Source organism: Globicephala melas, chromosome 14 (genome assembly GCF_963455315.2).
Source record: "Globicephala melas chromosome 14, mGloMel1.2, whole genome shotgun sequence".
Classification (NCBI taxonomy): Eukaryota; Metazoa; Chordata; class Mammalia; order Artiodactyla; family Delphinidae; genus Globicephala; species Globicephala melas.
The window spans coordinates 74963856-74986632 of record NC_083327.1 but is presented as its reverse complement, the minus strand read 5'-3'; the positions used below and the strand labels follow the sequence as shown (position 1 = coordinate 74986632).

General features: G+C 39.9%; 1 protein-coding gene across 1 annotated transcript in view; it reads left to right on the top strand.

Annotated features, from left to right (window-relative positions):
* SYNE1 (spectrin repeat containing nuclear envelope protein 1) overlaps positions 1-22777 on the top strand; it is a 457576-nt gene that overhangs the window by 243888 nt on the left and 190911 nt on the right. Inside the window, exons 70-81 of the mRNA XM_060283256.2 lie at positions 774-926; positions 1235-1402; positions 3636-3812; positions 6013-6159; positions 9299-9424; positions 10744-10920; positions 12211-12476; positions 14065-16225; positions 19732-20069; positions 20259-20403; positions 21072-21290; positions 22218-22477. Coding sequence (XP_060139239.1) covers positions 774-926; positions 1235-1402; positions 3636-3812; positions 6013-6159; positions 9299-9424; positions 10744-10920; positions 12211-12476; positions 14065-16225; positions 19732-20069; positions 20259-20403; positions 21072-21290; positions 22218-22477 — 4337 coding nt within the window. The remainder of the gene's footprint in view (positions 1-773; positions 927-1234; positions 1403-3635; positions 3813-6012; positions 6160-9298; positions 9425-10743; positions 10921-12210; positions 12477-14064; positions 16226-19731; positions 20070-20258; positions 20404-21071; positions 21291-22217; positions 22478-22777) is intronic.

Below are 22777 nucleotides of genomic sequence, written 5' to 3'. Positions count from 1 at the left end.
ATGTGGATATCACTATAACATGCTGTAGATATAAATATTTCACATGCTCAAATCTGTGAAACGGTTATTGAAGCTTATACATGGAATAGTCTGTTTTCTAAATTTGACCCAAATTGTTGAGCGATATTCTTTAAGAATTACAGTGTGATGGCTTTGCCTCGAAGCTTTTCCTGTCAGCAGCTTTCTCCTACTCCAGCCAGTGTGTCTATTCCTGTCCTTGGTTCTTCTGCCTAGCCTGACAGTGTGTCTTTGAAGGTGTTACATAAGAATCACACTGCTGCTTCTTTTTTAGTTCCCTCTGAGTTCTTGATATATTTAAATAGCACTTCTAGGCCATCATAGCAACGTTGCAACTGGAATTTGTCTCCCAGACTTCACATCCAGCTCAAGCTGCTATTGATTTCACGAGTCAAAATCAAAAGATAGCACCTCGCTCCCTTCGTAGAGAATTAAGGTTTACTTCTCTGCCGAAAGGAATGAGCTAGAAGCCAGCAATATGAACCATGTTAAATTTAGCCGAATGTAATTCTTTTCCATACTTCTCTCTGCGCATGTGAAGGGCTATTGGATGTCTTACTTTTACTCTGTATTGAAAAACTGTATTAGCCATAAAAAGGCATTCTCTCTTTATTGCTTTATACTTACTAATTTTTAAAGTATATGTCAGATCTTTATTTGAAGTAGATAAACTTATACATGCCAACGTATATATATATATTCGCCTTGATCACATAGATGAGCTGGCTCTTGTTGTTTTTTCTTTGTAATTCAAGTCACTTCAACAAACGGTGTTGTCCCATGAACCATCAGTAAAATCAGTGAGAGAAAAAGGGGAAGCCCTCCTGGAGCTGGTGCAGGATGTTACTTTAAAGGACAAAATAGATCAACTTCAAAGTGATTACCAGAACCTCTGCAGTGCAGGAAAAGTAAGGAGTGATCAGAAATTCAGTACAAATGTGTGTATTTGCCACAAAGGGGGTCCTGACTCCTTTTTATCTGTCAGAAGATTTTAAGGCGTGGTATGGGTCAATATTCTTCCTTTTATTCAGATGGGTGTTTTAAATGGCGAAATGACTTTGTGGGTCGTGTTGTATCTTTTTTTTCCATTCCTAGTAAGTTTCTGATGTGTGTAACTCTACCTACCCTATGAGTTTTCCTGGGCTTTTAAAATTATGAAAGTTTTGAGTAGATTTTTGGCTTGAAAGCCACTTCTAACGGACACCTGGCTTCACAGGAGCATGTTTGCCGTCTCGAGGTGAAAGTCAGAGACCACGAAGATTACAACGGTGAGCTCCAAGAAGTGGAAAAGTGGCTGCTGCAGATGTCAGGAAGGTTAGTGGCACCCGACCTCATGGAGACAAGCAGTCTAGAGACGGTTACCCAGCAACTGGCCCGCCACAAGGTATGCCTGAGCTTTAAGGAGCTGAAGAATACAGGGTGGCTTTAGCAGGTGTGCCGTGTGTATGTGCGTGCGTGTGTGTGTGAGCGCACGCATGCGCCTCTCTGGGTCGTGATGACTGCACCTAAAGGATCAGGTCTGAGTCTCAAGAATGACTGATAATTGAGAACAGTTCAATTTAATATTTAAGTGACTAACAACAGCTGAATCTTGGCATTCACCTTCTGAACATATTGTAGCATTTTTCCCAGCCAATAGTTTTTCATTGCAGAATATAATCTTTAGGGAGTAGTTTATCAAAGAGAAATTATCTTTATTTTAGAAAAGTATAGCTAAAGATAGGATACAAAAATAGTAGTCAAAGAGTCTGGGTTCTAGCCAGACTGTCTTCTTCCTAACTGGGGGGACTTAGCCTCTCTGCGCCTCCTTTTCTCCTCCGTTAAGGGTGATAATGACACCAGCCTCATCACGGGAGATAATGTATGTGAAAGTATCTTGGAAACCATAAAGTACAGTACTGATATGTGGTGTTAGTATATTTATTAATATGTATTTTTAGTAATTATATGTGCCAGGTGACAGATGTCATATAGTCACAATTTTATGGAGCAATTTCAGTGAGCTTAATGGGAAACTGATTTTTAGTCGTGACATGGTAAATATCTAGTAGTGTGTCTTAGGAAGACCAGTTAACCATTCTGGGCTTCAGGATTCCTATAGGAGAAGATTTTATTTAGCAAATACCAACAGAAAAGTAACTACATGATATAGTCTATTTGGCACTGAGAAAATACCCTCAGTAACCTCATGATATAGTGGTTCCATTCCAGCTCGAAGATAAAATGTTTCTTTTCAATATGGCATATATAATAACTGTTAACCCAGCACCACGGGAAAAAAAGTGGTGGACCCTGGGCTGCTGAAGGACCACCTGGTTTCCCTTAGATGTATTGATGTGTCAACCCAGGAAACTTTGTGTTGGAATGTCACTTGTCATTAGCATTGTAAGGAAATTAGAACCTGATTTGAAAAGTTGGTTCCTGCTCTCTAAGTGATCTTGTGAGAAAGCTCACTAGAGAACACAGGTGGGCATAGTGGTTTGTGTGAACTGGAAGAGGGCAGAGATGGGCCCAAAGCTGGGGGCTCTGCCATTTACTACTTGTGAAACCTTGAACATGGTTTTTCTTTTCTTTTCGGCTGCATTGGGTCTTCGTTGCTGGGCACGGGCTTTTTCTAGTTGTGGTGAGCAGGGGCTATTCTTCATTGAGGTGCACGGGCTTCTCACTGAAGTGGCTTCTCTTGTTGCGGAGCACAGGCTCTAGGTGCACAGGCTTCAGTAGTTGTGGCTCGCGGGCTCTAGAGCGCAGGCTCAGTAGTTGTGGCACACGGGCCTCAGTAGTTGTGGCTCACGGGCTTCAGTAGTTGTGGAACATGGGCTTCAGTAGTTGTGGCTCACGGGCCCTAGAGCGCAGGCTCAGTAGTTGTGGCGCACGGGCTTAGTTACTCCACGGCATGTGGGGACTTCCCGGACCAGGGCCCGAACCTGTGTCCTCTGCATTGGCAGGTGGATTCTTAACCACTGTGCCACCAGGGAAGTCCCTTGAACATGTTTTATAACATCTCTGTGCTTCAATCTCCTCATCTGTAAAACAATAGTAATAATACACATTTATCCGGGCTTATATATAGTCCCTTCACTATAGCAGGTGCTTAATAAATGGTAAGTGATAAAGGTTATTTTTATCAATATAAGTATTATTAGATGTAAATTAGATCTTACATAATTTAGACATTCGATTATTACATAAATTAGATATCATATTAGATAAATTAGACATTAGTAAATTAGATTAAGTTGTAATTAGATTATTTTAGATATAAATTATACCAGAATTATAATTTGTAGAGATGAAAAATGTATTAACATCCTTCTTGCTGGTAATAATACCATGGAGCAGATCTCTAACTGAGATCAGCCTCATGAAATCACTTAAAGGTTACTTCATTATTCGTATGTAACTTAATCCATTAAATTCATTAACTTTTCCCATTGGAGTATCTCTGAAAATATACTTCTTTTTTCATTTGTTGATATGGTAACCAAGACAAATTGCAAAACTCTTTTAAAGACATTTTAAACAGTGAAATGATTGATCTTTAACTTTCTGTTTGATGAATAGATTATTTAAAGACTAAAACTGGAATGGGAACTCAGTACTTGTTTCATTTTTTGTAGGCAATGATGGAAGAAATTGCTGGTTTTGAAGACCGTTTGAACAACCTTAAAATTAAAGGCGACAATTTGATCAGCCAGTGTGCAGACCACCTCCAAGCGAAACTTAAACAAAATGTACATGCTCATCTGCAGGGCACAAAGGATAGTTACTCAGCCATCTGCAGTACAGCCCAGAGGGTGAGTACCACTGGAACATTCTAGAATGATGAAGAATTAAGGAGAAAAACTGTGCAAACTGGAGGTTTTTAAAAATAGTTTTTGTGCTTCAGTCTTTGGGATCGTTTTGGTGTTTTTCCAGACAGAAAATAAGAGGATAGATTTCATAGTCTCTATGTGAACATAGAACTAACATATCATATATTTGATTGATGTGATGAAGTGGCAAATTTCAGACATGTGGCTTTTACTCAATCCCTTTATTCCATGAATTGATTATGAAAAAAATTTTTAATTTTGTTTATTTTTATTTGCACACCATCAATAATACTTCTTTCTTATTTGCCATTTATTCTATTACATCAGAATAAGTTTATTCTGTAAGTCACACAATAATTATTTCTTTTTAACTCTATGCAGCCCAGGTTCTACTCTAATTCAGTATTTTTATGTATTCATATAGAAATTGAGAAAAGAAGTAAGCACCAATTTCAAGGTATACTTCAGTGGGTATCCCTCCAATAAAATGGAATCCTTAATGTTATAGATATAAGTCTAAGATAAATAAGAATCACCCTTTTAACAACAATTAAGTAAAATTAGTGGATTACTCTTTATTATTCTGGAATTTATAAATGACACTGAGTAGGGTCCATCTATTTTTGTTACTGGGCTATTTAGTAAGAACTGGAGAAATACAAGTGACATGGGGAGAATTATCTGTGTTCATCACGATAATAAAAAAAAATGCTGGGTGACATTAGTTGATCCCTAGACTTGGAAAATCCACCTTCAAAAAGTTAATAAATGGGCTTCCCTGGTGGTGCAGTGGTTGAGAGTCCGCCTGCCGATGAAGGGGACACGGGTTCATGCCCCGATCTGGGAGGATCCCACATGCTGTGGAGCGGCTAGGCCCGTGAGCCACGGCCGCTGAGCCTGCGCGTCCGGAGCCTGTGCTCCGCAACGGGAGAGGCCACAACAGTAAGAGGCCCGCATACGGCCAAAAAAAAAAAAAAAGTTAATGAAAAAGAGGGATAAAAGAATCTAACAAATAATTGCAGATGATGACAAAGGGGGTGAGACAAGAAAAACAGTGGCATGGAGCTTTTGGTGAGCTCATTTGTTCACTCACTCAACAGAGATTTCTTAGCACTGTCTTTGTAGCAGGCTTTTTCTGTGCATTAGGGACACAGCTTAATTTTTTTTTTAATTAGTAAATGTTCGAAAGACAAACATATTTTAAAAATAAACTTTTAAAAAGTAGATGAAATTCTAAGAACAGAGTCAGAATCTTATAATTAAACTTTGCAAAAATGTTAAAGAAAGCAAAATACCTTTTTTCTTTTTGGTTCTGCTTGGAATAAAAATAAATAAGGGATAGTCCTAATATCAGATAAAAATGATTAATTTAATAGATGACAGAGAAAAGCAGAATTCAATTACTGCTTCTGTTGTCTCAATAAGGAAAGAAAAGCCAGTCTAACCTCATAGTCTTTTTTTCTTTCTTTTGTTTTTGATGAAGAGCTTGCTCAGAAAACGTCATAGGTATATTTCACCTTGATTTCAAGGAAACACATAATAGCTTCTCAACATGTCTTTGTGGATAAAATGGAAATTGCTTGGCTGGTTGAGGATTAAGTAATTGAATAGATGCATTAGAAAATGTTTGGGTTATTCTAGATTAGTGTTGTCCTGGAATGTAACTTCTAAGATGAAATGAGGGCATCAAACTCTGCCCTCCCCTGTGTTATAATTTAGTTCCAATTTACCGTACCCTAAAACAGAAGCTTTTCAGTTAGAGAAATATTGGTTATCTTTTCATGAGCCGGCATTTTATTTTTACTTTTAGTTTCTAGTTTAAATGAAAAGGACAGTATTTATATCATGGGGGAAAGCTGCAAAAACTTTTGATTTATGTTTGACCAATTTCCTCCAAAGATTTTATGTATTCTAACACATTTCTAGCGTTACATTCACCCTGCCCCCCTTGTCTTTCCATGATCAGGATATTATGTTGTAATGTGTGGGTTGAGAAGTTATAAACTGGGGCATATTTGCAACATTTTGGAACATATGCAGACTCCGTAGATATGTATCTAGTTTTGGGGGGCATGGTGGGGAGAGGGATCCATTGAAAGTGGACTTGTTTCATTTGCTTGCAGTGATCTTTTTAGAGATATAAAACAGCTCTCACGACCGCAGCATGATTGTTCTGTCTCAGGTGTACCAGAGTCTGGAACATGAACTTCAGAAGCACGTTAGTCGACAAGACACCCTGCAGCAGTGCCAGGCCTGGCTTTCTGCAGTCCAGCCCGATTTAAAGCCAAGCGCACATCCCCCTCTCAGCAGAGCAGAAGCCGTTAAGCAGGTAGATTGTGATTCCTGCAAGTTTATGTTACGCTCTGATTCATTCATTTGATGAGAACATGTTAAGTACCTATTTTGTGCCAAATTGTGCTGGTTGCTGGAGATACAAAAGTATAAATAAGGTCTGAGCTTGATTCCAGTTAAGTCCACATTCTAACCAGGAAGACGGACGCACAACTGAGGTCAATCTGGTAGAATAAATAGGGCATGGGCACTGTAGCCAGAAGATCGATTCCAGTACCTGCTCAACAGGGTGACCATGGGTAAATCACTGAATTTCTCTGAGCCTCAGTGTTCTATTAGGTAAAGTGATTATAAGTATGCTTCCTTCTGAAAGTTATGAAGAAATTCAAATGGTATACCGCAGTGTACGTGATTTGTAAACAGAAAAGCAAAATTAGCCTCTCCTGAATTTTTTGGCACAAAACGAGGTGCTTATTAAATAATTATTGAGTGAATGCTGAATGAATTATTGTTATCATGTGAAAGGAACCTATGGTCTATTAATTTGACATCTACGTGCTTAAAATGTTGCTGCTGATATTTCATCAGAGTATTTGAGGGATGTTTCTAGATTTTTTGTACTAAGCAATTTTTCTATGTAGTGCAAAGAATATATTTTAAAGGATTTTAGTTGTAAAGGTTGCTGCCAGATAGGAAGTAATGTAAAAATTCAATTTTTTTACCTCAAATTGATACTAAAATAATGTTTGTTCATTTAGTCCGCTTAGAGAATATGTGCAATTAATATGTCCCCCAAAGTATACTTTCTGGCTTAAATGATTTACATTATTTAAGTCATGAAATGGCTCACAGAAGTGCATGTATTACACCTTATAAAAAATAGAATATGGGGCTTCCCTGGGGGCGCAGTGGTTGAGAGTCCACCTGCCAATGCAGGGGACACTGGGTCGTGCCCCGGTCTGGGAAGATCCCACATGCCGCGCAGAGGCTGGGCCCGTGAGCCATGGCCGCTGAGCCTGTGCGTCCGGAGCCTGTGCTCCGCAACAGGAGAGGCCACAACAGTGAGAGGCCTGCGTACCACAAAAAAAAAAAAAAAAAAAAAAATAGAATATGGACAAATCAAACATGGCTCTCCTTGAATCAAGAAATGAAATAAAGATTGTCTGTATTCTGCTTTTTCATTAGACTGTGAGCTTTCTTGGGTCATTCATTGTCTTGTGGCTGTTTGTTTCCAATGTACTTTATTCAGAACAATGCAGACCAAAGCTTGATTCTTCTCTTTTGTTCCCCCAAAAAAGAAGTAAAAGCGAGGGGGAGAATAACATTAATCCCAGCGACCTTTCGCTAGAACAGGAAGTTTCCTACAGCAGCCGCATTAGCTGTGGTTGCAGGAGGATGCTGATCCTTCTTGGGGCCCAGATTCAGTGACTGTATGGTCCATTGTTTTACCTTCTGCCCCTTCCACACTGCTTCTCAGAATGGGCTGCCCCCCTTTGGAAGCAACAGAGAAAGGAATTAGAGGTATTGGAAACACCTGGACCTCAGTTGTTCTGAAGGAGAAGAGGTTTTTTGTTGTTTCTTTTTGTTTTGCTTTGTTTTGATCAGTCTTTCCTTTGGCAAGTACTGCTTTCATGTAAAGTCGAGCAGGTCCTGGGTCATTAGTTCGCTTGGATGTGTCACTGGAGAATTCCACTACTGACAGGGTGTCAGACTCTGGGCAGGCTTTGATGGGCTGCCGTTGAATTTGGTCAGGGTCCCAGGGTGCGTCGTGTATCCCTCCCACCTGGTAAATGCTCAATACATATGTAATGATAATATGGACCTCACTACCATTAGCTAATGACAGACTGATTTGATTCCATTAAGAATGTCATTTGTTTTCATAAGGCATGATGTGAATTTGGGGGAATGAGAAAAAGTACTATCAGATTTGCCCTTGAAATTGATTTTTAGCAAAAATCTTTCATAACTGTTTTGTCATTGACAGTCACAAGCTGCTCCCAATGCTTTTGGAATCAGGACAACTGTATACATTTTAAAATAAATCATTATTTTTTTAAAGTAAATATCTTTATAAAATAAAAATTCAGATATCTCATTCTCTGCTCATTTCCAAAGGCTGTTTGGGACAGATAACTTTCTCTGAGCCATGGGTACCTGATGGGATGGTTTTGGTTAATGGCTAATGATACTAATTGGAAGTGAAACACCAGTCAGTCTGTGCAATGGATAAAAGTTTAGGTGCTGCTTTCTACTTAATGGGAAATTGATCTGTATTTGTTACATTTATGTGAGAATGATGTATCTAGGCAACCCACACAGCTTAGAGGAAATATACTGAGATGAGTCAAAAAGTTAGGCTCCATTATTCGCTATGATTTTGGAAGATCACCTGCTGTTTCTGTAGATCAACTTTATCCCATACAACTTGCAGTCAATACCTCTTTCCCAATTAATCACAAAGATGTAGTAAGCGAAAGCCACTTCTCACCACCTCTACCACCCATCGCCCTCCATCAGGCCATCATCACTTCTCATGTAACTCCTGCAGTAGCCTGACAACTGGGGCTGCCAGTTCCGTCCCTGTTGGGGAACTAGGATCCCACATGCCGCACGGCAACTAAGCCCATGCGCCACAACTAGAGAGCCTGTGTGCTTCAACTACAGGCTCTGGAGCCCGCACGCTACAACTACAGAAGCCCACGCTCTCTGGAACCCGTGTGCCACAACTGCTGAGCCCGTACACCACAACTAGAGAGAAGCCCGTGCACCGCAATAAAAGATCCCGCATGCCGCAAAGAAGACCCGATGCAGCCAAAAATAAATAAATAAATATTTAAAAAAAAAAGAAAAGAGAAGAGAACAAGCTAGAATGTGAACAGAGAATCTGGAAAAACTGTGGAAGTTTCTTGGTTGTTCCCCTTTCCCAGACCATACAGGCTAATTAGAGTAAGAAACGGCTGGTGGACCAATGGCTCCCTGCCAGTGTGTTTGGAGCGCTTTCTTTTGAGTAACTAATATATGTCATTTACAACAATGGTGAAAATACTGAGCATAGCAAGGTTATTTTTGAAATGTCAACAAAATACCACAAACGGTACAAATATTTGCTATCTAAATATAGCATGTCTCTTTCACTCTGACAAGTTTTTTTTTTCTTCTTTTGTTTTTTTCAGGTCAAACACTTCAGAGCTTTGCAGGAACAGGCAAGGACCTACTTAGATCTCCTTTGTACCATGTGTGACTTGTCAAACTCTTCAGTGAAAACCACAGCAAAAGACATTCAACAAACAGAACAAATGGTAAAAGTTAAAAAATGACATTGGATATATCTGACTATATTCTCTTGCTTGAATGTTAGATGTGAAAAAATTTTTCTCCTTGGAGTATTCTTGCTATAATGCTCCTACAAGCATTATAATAAATATGTATTGAATTTCAACTAAGTCACAGAAAAGTAGGCACACGCTAATACTGATGCCACTGAATTGGAAGTGAAATATTTAGTCCCATTGAACTGCTAAACATTCGCACCTCTTTCCTCTTCTCTTTTCTCCTCAATTACCATTCTCTCTTTCTCTTTTCCTATTTTTTCACTCATTTTTTTCTTTTCTCCTTTTCCATTGTTTTCTTTCGGTCATATTTAGTGTGAAAGGGCCTCCTGACCCTTCCTATTAGGATGGCAAACATCTGTCATGACCCTTCTAATTCATTGGCAGTGGCTGAGTGTGGTGTTGAGAAGAATTCTGAAGCTGTATCTGGGCCCTTTGGACAGTGTTGTGATGAGTTAGCAGTACCTGCCTGCAGCAGACAGATGGCGCCACAGAGGCTGTGTGTTTGCTGCTGCTGCCTTAAACTCTGGAACACAACATGTTTGGATTAAAAAAAAAAAAAGACTTGGTTTTGTTATTTAACTGATTAAATATTCCAGAATAGTAAAATGATCTAAAGGAAAAAATAATGAAGAAATTAAGGTAATTAAATAATTATATTATGGATATTAAAATAATTAAACTAACATATGTATTTTTACTTTTATGTTTTATTACATTACCAAAGCAAGTCTGTATTTAAATCCTTAAGAAAGATGATATAGCTCCTATATTTTTTTTTACAGAAATGATTTATCGAAATAAGTTATATGATTTCAAAAACCAGTGAAGCAGATCTAAACATATATCCAAAATGTTAATAACTCAGTGTTCTATAAGAAGTATCAGCAACTATGCACTAGAGGACAATATAAGTCTTTTCTAGTTAACCCCAAGACCAAATTGATGACTCAGTCAAACAGATGTATCCACTGAAATGCCCAATGTGAAACCATTAGGGCAGCTTCTGACCTAATAAATTGTTAAAACTTCTAGACCTTCACAGTATTGATTGAAATCCTATGGCCTAAGTCTTAGACATTTGAAGTCTTTAGAAAACCTAAATATAAAATCTGTTTTTCTTGAAGCAAATAATTCTTTTTGGATTTATCACTCGTGTGTGTGTGTGTGTGTGTGTGTGTGCGCGCACGCGCATACGTGTGTTGGCCTGTGTACATGGACAGGCTGATTCATTGAACATAAATGATTCTGTCCATTGCTGCTAACTTTTGCCTCTGTGTTTCCTCCAGATTGAACGAAGGCTTGCCCAGGCACAGAACTTAACTCAGGGCTGGGAAGAGATCAAGCACATGAAGGCTGAGCTTTGGATTTACCTCCAGGATGCCAGTCAGCAGCTGCAGAATATGAAGAGGAGGCACTCAGAACTGGAGCTAAATATTGCACAGAACATGGTGTCTCAAGTAAAGGTAGGAATTAACGTGCCTCCAGGGGAGCTAGAGGAGACCAGGACGGGTGTGTGTCAATCAATCCTTACACATAGTTATTTAAGGAATGAGATAGAACAACTTTCATTTGGTGCCAGAAAAATATACCTCAGAAAGTGAACATTCAGATATTTTCTTGGAGCTCCAGTTGGCCACTTGCATTGAAAGACATTCACTCTGTAGCTTATTTCTGAATAAAGAACTGTGGTTTAGCTAGCAGAACCAGAAGACTCTGCCATTAAACAAACATGAAGCCTTATTATTCATTAGCTTTTCATCACAATATTGCTAAAGCTGTAGGATTTATCAATTTATTAAATATATAAAACATATTAACATACAACTGATTTAAAATGTAATAAAATATTTATATAATTTAAAGTATAATAGAAAATTATTATAAGTATATTAACTTGATTGGAAGTTGTACCAGATTTTTTTTTTTAAAGAATTCTTTTTTTTTTAATTAATTAATTTTATTTTTGGCTGCGTTGGGTTTTTATTGCTGCGCGTGGGCTTTCTCTAGTTGCGGCACCCGGGGGCTACTCTTCGTTGCAGTGCACGGGCTTCTCACTGCGGTGGCTTCTCTTGTTGCAGAGCACGGGCTTTAGGCGCGTGGGCTTCAGTAGTTGTGGCACGCGGGCCCAGTAGTTGTGGCTCACGGGCTCTAGAGCGCAGGCTCAAGTAATTGTGGCACACGGGCTTAGTTGCTCCGCAGCATGTGGGGTCTTCCCCGACCAGGGCTCGAACCCGTGTCCCCTGCATTGGCAGGCATATTCTTAACCACTGCACCACCAGGGAAGCCCTGTACCAGATTTTTAACAAAGCTTAACATTTATTTTTTCTCTGTGACAATCAGCCATTTTTATTTTCTACTGGGATATTGTTTGAATATGCAGAAAGAAGAATGGAAAGAATATAAATTAGATTTTATTCTTAAAAGCATGAACTTTAAAAATTTTTAGAAAACTAAGGATGCACTTTAAGATAAAATATTAGCTTTTTTCCTTAGTGGCTATAATACTGTTTCACATTTATCAGTTTTTCCTTATACTTTTCAAAGTAACACAAGAAAATACCACAGTACCCTCTGATTCTTAAACACTTGGAAATTTGTTCATAAGGAAGTATGATGATTTTAGATTTTCTCTTTGTCCCTCACTATACATTCTTCAATTACAAAAGTATTCAGAGGTATTGTATCTATGTCTCAATCTGTATTTATTTGGGGGGGTGGTTATTCAACATTATTTTATTGTTGTTATCCTTTAGGATTTTGTTAAGAAACTACAGTGCAAACAGTCATCAGTGACCACTATTACAGAGAAGGTGGATGAGTTAACCAAGAAGCAGGAGTCTCCTGAACACAAGGAAATAAGTCACTTAAACGACCAGTGGCTGGATCTGTGCCTTCAGTCCAACAATCTGTGCTTGCAAAGGGAAGAGGATTTCCAGAGAACACGAGATTACCACAACTGTATGAATGTCGTCGAAGTGTTCTTAGAAAAATTTACTACAGAATGGGATAACTTAGCCAGGTAACAGCAATTCTCCAGTGGGTCACCAAAATGCTAAGCCAGAAATTTCTTAATTTCTATAAAAATCAAAAATGTCTTTCTTACATTTTAAACATTTTCTATCATTATAAATATTGATAAAACATGATGAAGAATCTGGTGTCATCTGTATCCATAATCACGATTTTCCTTGCTCAATATTAACTGAAGCAGGTGAGTAAGAGGAAAATATTTGAAAATGGCACCATTTCTACCTGCGACCTCAAGGAATATTTCAAAGCTGTTACACTGTGAGTTCAAAGAATATCCCAAGAATATTCCTAGTTTTAATTACCAGTTATGGGACTATCATCTATGATTTCAGGACATGAATCCTTCTTGAATCTATAGTTCCATGGGTTTCTTGTCAATTCTGTAAAGTAACACATTCTATGTAATTCAGTCTAGTTTTGTCTTGTACTTGTGGTATTCTAGAACTTAGTGAACAATCTAAATTCAATTAATGAGTGTCTTATTTGATTTTATAGCAATTGAACCCCTCTTAACTTTTTCTTTGAAAAGGATTCCCTCTCTCCCACATACATTGAGTCATCATATGGAAATCCTTCTATGCGCTGATCACTATAATTATTAAAACCTGTACTTCTTCTGCCCAGATTTATCAATTTGTAGCAATTAAAACTGAAAACATTATTCTAGCTGTAGTTAACTCATTAAATCGTAGGGTTTTTGGTTTTGGGGTGTTTCTGTTTTGGAGGAGGTACACTGCTTTCTGATTTGTTTACTTTTTCTTGACGCTCAGCATTTTACTAATCTTTGGGGTAAATCCAATATCAGCAAAAACCCATATTTCAGACGGACAATAGGCACCTCCGTCTGGTTAACCCACAATCGCCTCAGATCTAATATGTCCCGAACAGAACTCATCGTATGGCCTCCCAACACTCTTCCTCATACTTGAGAACTAATCGTTTTGTAAGTGAAAAAGACTCTAAGATGGACTTTTCTCATATGTGTTTTGTAGTCAAAGGGATGAGAATCCTTTGCATTTCACAGTTATTTCTAAAGGTTTCTAATGATAAACAGAAAATATCTAAGTTCCACGCATGAGCAGCTGTTAGAGCCGTTGGTTGTTTCTTACACATGGTAGACCGTCTAGCACTGGATTGTCTACGGGAGCTTCTTCTCACAGTAAAGCACGTAAATCACAGATCACTTAATTTCTCCACGTGCCTTTCAAGAATGCAGTAGATCAGTGTTTCTCAATATTTAGTGTTTCCGCAGATCATCAGGGGAACTTGTTAATATGCAGATCCTCGTCAGTTGCTGAGAGTCAGAGGAAGAAGCTAAAAAGTACACCTCAGATGTGATGGGAGGGCAGCCTTAGCTAGAAGAAGTTATCTGGGCAAACTATCTTGGTTCAACTTCCGCTATGGAAATATATGGGTCTCCGTTCCATAATAATTGTAGCATCTCTGTCGATAAGCCATGACTTGAACCACTCTAAGCTAAGAAAGAAGATGGTGATATGCACTTTAACATGATGTGAACAATCACAGGTATTAACTAAAGTTAACTTGATTTTATGTCTTTTAATATATACATATAGATCTGATGCAGAGAGTACAGCCATCCACCTAGAAGCTTTGAAGAAGTTGGCACTGGCATTGCAGGAGAGAAAGCAGGCTATTGACGATCTGAAAGAGAAAAAGCAGAATTTGATAGACCATCTGAACGTGGATGACAAAGAATTAGTCAAAGAACAGACGAGTCACCTTGAACAACGCTGGTTTCAGCTTGAGGACCTTGTTGAAAGGAAAATCCAAGTGTCTGTCACCAACCTGGAGGAGTTAAGTGTGGTCCGGTCCAGATTTCAGGAGCTGATGGACTGGGCGGAAGAGCAACGACCCAACATTGCTGAGGCTCTTAAGCAGAGCCCCCCGCCTGACATGGCTCAGAACCTTCTCATGGATCACCTTGCCATTTGCAGCGAACTGGAGGCCAAACAGATGCTCCTGAAATCACTCACGAAGGATGCTGATAGGGTGATGGCTGATCTCGGCCTCAATGAGAGGCAGATAATCCAGAAGGTACTCTCTGATGCCCAAAGGCATGTGAATAGTCTCAGTGACTTAGTGGGCCAGAGACGAAAGTACTTAAACAAGGCTTTGTCCGAGAAAACCCAGTTTCTCATGGCGGTGTTCCAGGCGACCAGCCAAATTCAGCAACATGAGCGCAAGATAATGTTCCGTGAACATATCTGCCTGTTACCGGATGACGTGAGCAAACAAGTGAAGACATGTAAGAGCGCACAAGCCAGCCTCAAGACTTACCAAAATGAAGTCACTGGGCTTTGGGCCCAGGGCCGCGAATTAATGAAAGGAGTCACAGAGCAGGAAAAGAGCGAGGTGCTGGGGAAGCTTCAGGAATTGCAGAGCGTCTATGACACCGTTTTACAAAAGTGCAGCCATCGACTACAAGAACTAGAGAAAAATTTGGTTTCTAGGAAGCATTTTAAGGAAGATTTTGATAAAGCTTGTCACTGGCTAAAACAAGCAGATATTGTTACCTTTCCCGAAATCAACCTAATGAATGAGAGTGCTGAGCTGCATACACAACTGGCCAAATACCAACACATTCTTGAACAATCTCCAGAATATGAAAATCTCCTACTTACGCTGCAGAGAACTGGACAGGCCATACTGCCGACGCTGAATGAAGTCGATCATTCCTACCTCAACGAAAAGCTAAATGCACTGCCCCTGCAGTTCAATGTAATTGTCGACTTGGCTAAAGACAAGTTCTATAAAGTCCAGGAAGCAATTCTGGCTCGGAAGGAATATGATTCCTTGATCGAGTTGACAACCCAGTCTCTGTGTGACCTCGAAGACCAGTTCTCCAAGGTGAGCCAAGTCCCCAGTGACCTGAGTGTTGAAGAGGCTCTGTGTCTTCAGGATGGTTGTCGAGCTCTTGGGGGAGAGGTGGCAGCCCTTGCAGAAGCAGTGGATGAACTGAACCAGAAGAAAGAAAGTTTTCGCAGCACAGGGCAGCCATGGCAACCAGACCGGATGCTGCATCTCGTCACCCTGTACCACAGACTGAAGCGACAGACAGAACAAAGGGTGAGCTTATTAGAAGACACCACCAGTGCTTATCAAGAGCATGAAAAGATGAGCCACCAGCTAGACAAACAACTAGAGGTTGTGAGAACAGAGCAGGCCAAGGTGAACGAGGAGACGCTTCCTGCAGAGGAGAAGCTCAAAGTGTATCACTCCCTGGCGGGAAGCCTCCAGGATTCAGGAATTCTTCTAAAACGAGTGACTGTGCATCTCGAAGATCTTGTTCCGCATCTTGATCCCTCAGCTTACGAGAAAGCCAAGCATCAGATCCAAGCCTGGCAAGAGGAGTTAAAACTGCTGACTTCCGCCATTGGCGTGACGGTGACGGAGTGTGAGAGCCGCATGGTGCAGAGCAGAGACTTCCAGACGGAGCTGAGCCGCTCCCTGGACTGGCTGCGGAGCGTGGAGACAGCGCTGAGGGGGCCACTGTGCCTGGACCTGAACCTGCGGGACGTCCAGGAGGAGATCAGAAAGGTCCAAATCCATCAGGAGGAGGTGCAGTCCAGCCTGAGGATAATGAATGCTCTGAGTAACAAGGAGAAGGAGAAATTCACGAGGGCCAAGGAGCTGATCTCTGCCGACCTACAGCACACGCTAGCTGAGCTCTCCGAGCTGGACGGGGCCCTGCAGGAAGCTCTCCGCACCAGACAGGTCGGTACCACAGGGCTTCCCCTTTCTTTTTTCCACTTTGCTTCTTTGTAAATAGGTGTGAGAAATTTCTTTGGTTTCGATTTTTTGTTTAGAATTGCTTCCTTAAATGTTTCTTTTTTTGACTACTACATGGAATCATCTTCAGTTGTGACTTAAAAAGGTGCTTTTATTGTTTATCCTCATGGTATTCATTTCATGTGGTTTTCACGTTCACTTGACTTTGGTTTTAATACAGGAACACCTCAGTTATCCTTCTCCTTTAGGAGAGATAAATGATAGCACTAGTATAATTAATACCATATGTGAGGAATTAATCATAAAATTCATTCATTAGCAATGAATAAGTAGTGATGCTTTTTAAAAAACAATGTGAAACCTGGCATTTCTAAGCTTAGTCCCGGATGAAGAGTCTCCAGAAGGAGAGAGGCAGACGGATGATGCAGTCCTGACAGTGCTGAGCCAGGCTTTCTTGTGGGGTCTCCCATCAGTTGCCCCATCTCTCCACCCCTTCCTCAGGGAGGAGTGCTTCCTCTTCTCTGCCTTCCCTGAAGCACAACAGAAGCAAGACTAGAATATCCAGGGCTTCCCTGGTGGGGCAGTGGTTGAGAGTCCGCCTGCTGGTGCAGGGGACACGGGTTCGTGCCCCGGTCCGGGAAGATCCCACGTGCCGCGGAGCGGCTGGGTCCGTGACCCATGGCTGCTGAGCCTGCGTGTCCGGAGCCTGTGCTCCACAGCGGGAGGGGCCACAATAGTGAGAGGCCCGAGTACTGCAAAAAAAAAAAAAAAAAGACTAGAATATCCATCATGACTTGACTTGAAGATAACAAAGAAATGAGAGCATGCTCAGAACTTCCCAGATTAGCCTCCTAATTGTGACTTGTTCTGGGGCTCTGTGCATTCAAAAATAAGAGAGATACAACAGTGCCCAGAGGTGTACTTCCTTTAATCCCTTGACCCTTTTTCTCCACATCTGTCCCTCTGATTCTATGGGATTTCAACCAGCCGTTTAAGTTAAGGACAGCCTTCCTTAGGATAATATAGTAACTATCGCTTTGGAGTAAAGCACACCTGGATTTTAATCTCAGTTATATGATCTTGAGCGAATTACCTGCATCCCGTAAGTCTCAGTTTTCTCTGTGGGAGAGGGATAACAATATCTCCCTCTTCAGATTTATATTCTTAGTGCAGGGTCTGATGTAGCGGTATCCCCGGATGACTCTTAGCTGTCATGTAACTTTATTTTTCACATAGATTAAGGTTAACACTAAATAATACAATTTTAAAAAAAATCTTAACCTGTGGTTAAAATCTTAGTAAACTTCATCATGTAAAATTCTAACTTCTTAAACTAGAGTCTATTTAGTATATTTTTACCTTTTCATGTTGGTTCAGGCCACTGTTAAACTTTTTTCAAAAAACTATGTCCCTATAGCTGTAGGGATAGAGATGGAGTATTTAACCCAGAGTGAAAAATCGAAACAGAAGTTACCTGGGATTTTCCTTCTTGAAAAACATCTGTCATGTAAGCTTGCTTCTGTTGATTTGATGATTTTTTTTTTTTTTTTTTTTTTTTTTTTTTGCTGTACGCGGGCCTCTCACTGTTGTGGCCTCTCCCGTTGCGGAGCACAGGCTCCGGACGCGCAGGCTCAGCGACCATGGCTCACGGGCCCAGCCGCTCCGCGGCATGTGGGATCTTCCCGGACCGGGGCACGAACCCGTGTCCCCTGCATCGGCAGGTGGACTCTCAACCACTGCGCCACCAGGGAAGCCCGATTTGATGATTTTTGAACGAAAATCTTGAATCTGCTAAGGTGTCCCTACTTCTGCCATCTTGTGATTGGTAGTCTTATTGATTGTCTTGGCCCAAATAACTGAAGGTCGCGGTTCTGGTGGCATTTCTAACCTCCACCACTGATTCTTTGCTTTGCTATCCTCGTTCTTTCCTCATTAAGTGCTAATCTTACATGTACTTTCTCTACCGCTTCTCTGCATCTTTGCTTGACAGTAATGGCTTGTCTTGTCCAACCACTGATGGCCAATTAGAGTGTTTCCTTTCCTTCTGGATCTGAATGGATTTCATTGCACAGGGGTCAGCTTTCCAATCTTCAACTTTTCTATCGTAGTCTCTATGCAAGACTTATAGGCTACTATTTCACTACCAGAAATCACTATTTGGTCTGGTAAACGCCGTTTTAGAAGTTTGGTGTTATTACACTCCCTTTTTTCCCCTCCAGCTTTATTGAGGGATAATTGACAAAGAAAATGGTAAGATATTTAAAGTGTACAATGTAATGGTTTGATATATGTACACATTGTGAAAGAATTCCTTCTTCAAGTCAGTTAACAAGTTAACACATCCATCACATCACATATTTATCTTTATCTGTTCTTTTTTTTTTTGGTGAAAACATTTAATTTCTGCTTGTTAAGCAAATTTCAAGTATACGTTACACTGTTATCAGCTACAGTCACCATGTTACACGTTAGATCTCCAGACCTTATTCAACTTAAAACTAAAAGTTTGCACCATTTTTTTTTTTTTTTGGCTGCACCGCACAGCTTGTGGGATTTTAGTTCCCCGACCAGGGATTGAACCTGGGCCCTCAGCAGTGAGATCATGGAATCTTAACCCCTGGACCACCAGGAATTCCCAAAAAGTTTGCACCATTTTACCAACCTCTCTATTTTGTTCACCCTGCAGCCCCTGGCAACCAGTTTTCTACTCTAAGTTTCTATGATTTCAGCTTTTCCTTTTTTTTTTTTTTTTTTTTAGAGTCCATGTGATATTTGTCTTTTTCTGTCTGGCTTATTTCACTTAGAGTAATATCCTCCAGGTTTGTCCGTGTTTTGGGAAATGACAGGATTTCCTTCTTTTTTAAGGCCGAATAATATTCCAAGGTGTGTATTTTTTTTTAATTCTTTCATCTGTGGATGGACACTTAGGTTGTCTCCATACCTTGACTATTGTGAATAACACTGCTATGAACATGAGAGTACAGATATCTCTTCGAGATAATGATTTTGTTTTCTTTGGATAAATACCCAGAAGTGAGATTGCTGGATCATATTGGCAGTTAATTTCTTGAGGAACTTCCATGCTGTTTTCCACAGTGGCTATAGCAGTTTACATTCCTACTGGTATTATTATACTCCTACCTAAATGAGTCATTATTTCACTTTGGTGAATTTTCATTCTGCCACATATTAGTAAGCATTATATTTTTTCTTTAAAGAGAGGACATTTCAGAGCCATCATAAATTTCTATTCCATCTGTGACCTTGTTTATTTATTTTAACTGCAATAATAAAATTATAACAAGAAGAACAGAAGGGAAAGTAAAGGATAATAATGGATTGCACCAAAAAAAATTTACCAGCTTATCAATTCATTTATACACATACATCCATGTGACTGAAGACTGGAAAAGAAATGGAAAGCATAAATTTATTTTTGGCAAACACATTGCAAAAGAGAGTTGATTATGTTTGCAATTAATGTTTTTCAGGCTACCTTGACTCAGATGTATAGTCAGTGTCAAAGGTACTATCAAGTGTTTCAAGCAGCTAATGACTGGCTTGACGACGCTCACGAAATATTACAGCTGACAGGCAACGGCCTAGATGTGGAGAGTGCAGAGGAAAGTCTCAAAAACCACATGGAATTTTTTAGTACAGAGGATCAGTTCCACAGCAATCTGGAGGAGCTCCAAGGCCTAGTAGCCAACCTGGACCCACTCATCAAGCCAAGTGGAAAAGAGGACTTAGCACAGAAAATGGCCTCCCTGGAAGAGAAAAGCCAGGGGACAATACAGGAGTCACACGTCCAATTAGATCTCTTGCAGAGGTATTGGATTTGTTTTGTTCTTTATATTCTAGTGAAATGGATTTTCACATGGAAAATAGGAATATATTAATGATATACATTATCATTCATTCTCTTCTCTTAAGTATCACTAGACATATTGACATTAGAGCTCTGCACAGAGATGTGTGATTTGAAGTTGCTTATTGATGTGTGTTGGATTTTTTCAAGATGTGCAGCTCAGTGGCAGGATTACCAGAAGGCAAGGGAAGAGGTTATTGAATTGATGAATGATGCAGAGAAGAAACTGTCTGAGTTTTCTTTACTGAAGACTTCTTCCAGTCATGAAGCAGAAGAAAAATTGTCAGAACACAAGGTTAGCTTTGTTGTTTTTTTTTTAATATTCTTTCATTGTAACTGTAATGGGTCTTTGCAATATGATAGTTCCAGAAACAAGTCAATAAATCTTCATTTCCACCTCGGCTTTTTAAACACAAAAAGGATACATTTAACCACATTTCTTAGCAGTTTTAACTTAATTAAATGCTGTCATCTTTTTAGGATTCCCGTTAGAAATGCATAGCTAGGTTTCAAAAGGCACATTCAGAGCAATTTGCTTCTGATAAGATGTGATACAATAGATTTCAGTAAATACTTTCTGGTGTAACTTACATTAGTTCAATTAAAATTCAAAAATTAATAGCTGAGTCTCACTCATATCACAGCAAAATAAGGTAGAATGTGACATACTTAAATATCAAATTCCATTCACTTATATTTTTGCTAGTTTTTAAAAATGGGAGAATGTCATCTCAAGCAGCATGTAAATGTTTGTTTGTAATAAATAAGTATTCGCCTTACCTCTTTTAAAAAAGCCAAGCCTAACTCAATTACAAATTAAATGTAAAAGTAAGAATTACCAGAGGAAAATAAACATATGTAGGAACATTTCCTTTTGCGGATAATTTTAGGCTTTACCAAAATCCATAGAGCTTTTGAGAAAAACCGTCTCTCCCCTCAACCTCTGTTCCTCTGCCCACCCAGGCTTTAGTGTCAGTAGTTAACTCTTTTCATGAGAAAATTGTGGCCTTAGAGGGTAAAGCTTCAGAACTGGAAAGAACCGGAAATGGCACCAGCAAAGCAACCATAAGCAGGTCGATGACGGCTGTCTGGCAGCGCTGGACACGGCTCCGCGCTGTGGCCCAGGACCAGGAGAAGATACTGGAAGATGCAGTGGATGAGTGGAAGAGCTTTAACAATAAGGTAATCTCCATTACTGATGGGCTCAAAGTATTGTTTCCTTGCTGATGAGAATGTATTTTGAAAAGGGGTATTTTGCTCCTTTTTTCAAATCGGCCTTATGAAAGTAAAAAGCCTTTTCAAAAAAATCTCTATTTACATTGATATGAAAACCAAATTATGAAATAAAATACATACGCAATGTGCAATTTAGTCCCAAGGCTGGGTCCAGTTATTTTAATAGGAAATAAGCCAAGTAATCACATTTGAAAGGGGGACAAGCCCATTTTGCCCCATTTGTGAGGCTCTTAGTGACACTTTCTTTCCTGGCCCTGAAAAAGTGCAAAACACTTTGTCTTTGCCATGAAATAAGCAGGAATTTAACTCGTTTTCCAAATCCTGTTTAATTTAATATCTTCCCTTTTAAGTAGGTTCAAGTTTTAAGCCACATCTTCCTTGATGACTCAAAGGCACGTATTCATGTTAGCGTAAATATTGAAAAGAGTTTTTCTTTTATCTGTTTAGTAAAAGAAAATTTTTTAAAAAAACCTTTTTCTATGTTATGAAATGTCGGATTGCCCTATTATTATTATATATTTTATTTATTTATTTCTGGCCATGCCATGCAGCATGTGGGATCTTAGTTCCCTAACCAGGGATCGAACCCGTGCCCCCTGCATTGGGAGCACAGAGTCTTAACCATTGGATTGCCAGGGGAGTCCCTGCCCTGATGTTATTTTGAGATTAAATCTTAAAACCCAGAATAATAGCGTGGTCTTTCCTTCCATGTTAAGGAGATTGTTCACATTTTAGTTTCCTGAGATTTAGAGTTGACACCATCATCTTTAACGTGCTCCAATGCATTAGTGTCAGATTTGGCATTTATGGGAATTACCCTCTTTTTTTCAGTTTATTTACTTTGAACTTCATAGTATGTACGTTTGTCATCAGGTTAAAAAAGCCACTGAAATGATTAATAAGCTGCAAGATAAATTACCGGGAAGTTCAGCAGAGAAAGCCTCAAAAGCAGAACTCTTAACTCTTCTTGAATATCATGACACATTCATTCTGGAGCTGGAGCAGCAACAGTCGGGCTTACGGATGCTGGAGCAGCAAGCACTGAGCATGCTCCAGGATGGGGCCGAGCTGTCCCCTGGAGAAGAGCTACCCACTGTGCAGGAAATCACGGCAATGCAGGACCGGTGCCTGAAGTAATTATACACCTGCTCTCCTTCTCTGCTTCTAAACTTGGCCATGACCCAAAGGGACAAATGTGGTATTAAGAGTCTGGGAGTGCTCCCCCCGACCACCTTACAAATGTGGGGCTCTGTTCCTGTCATCCTTGCTATCTAGTACATATCTAGTCGTATTTAGAAATATAGTAATGAACCAGATGCAATCTCTGCCTTCAGGTAGTTACGGTCAAGCAGCAGAGGTAGACAACTAAAGATGCCTTTTAGGTGGAGCATGGGAGGGGCACTAAGGGAAATCAAAGCAGAGGCAACTAAACT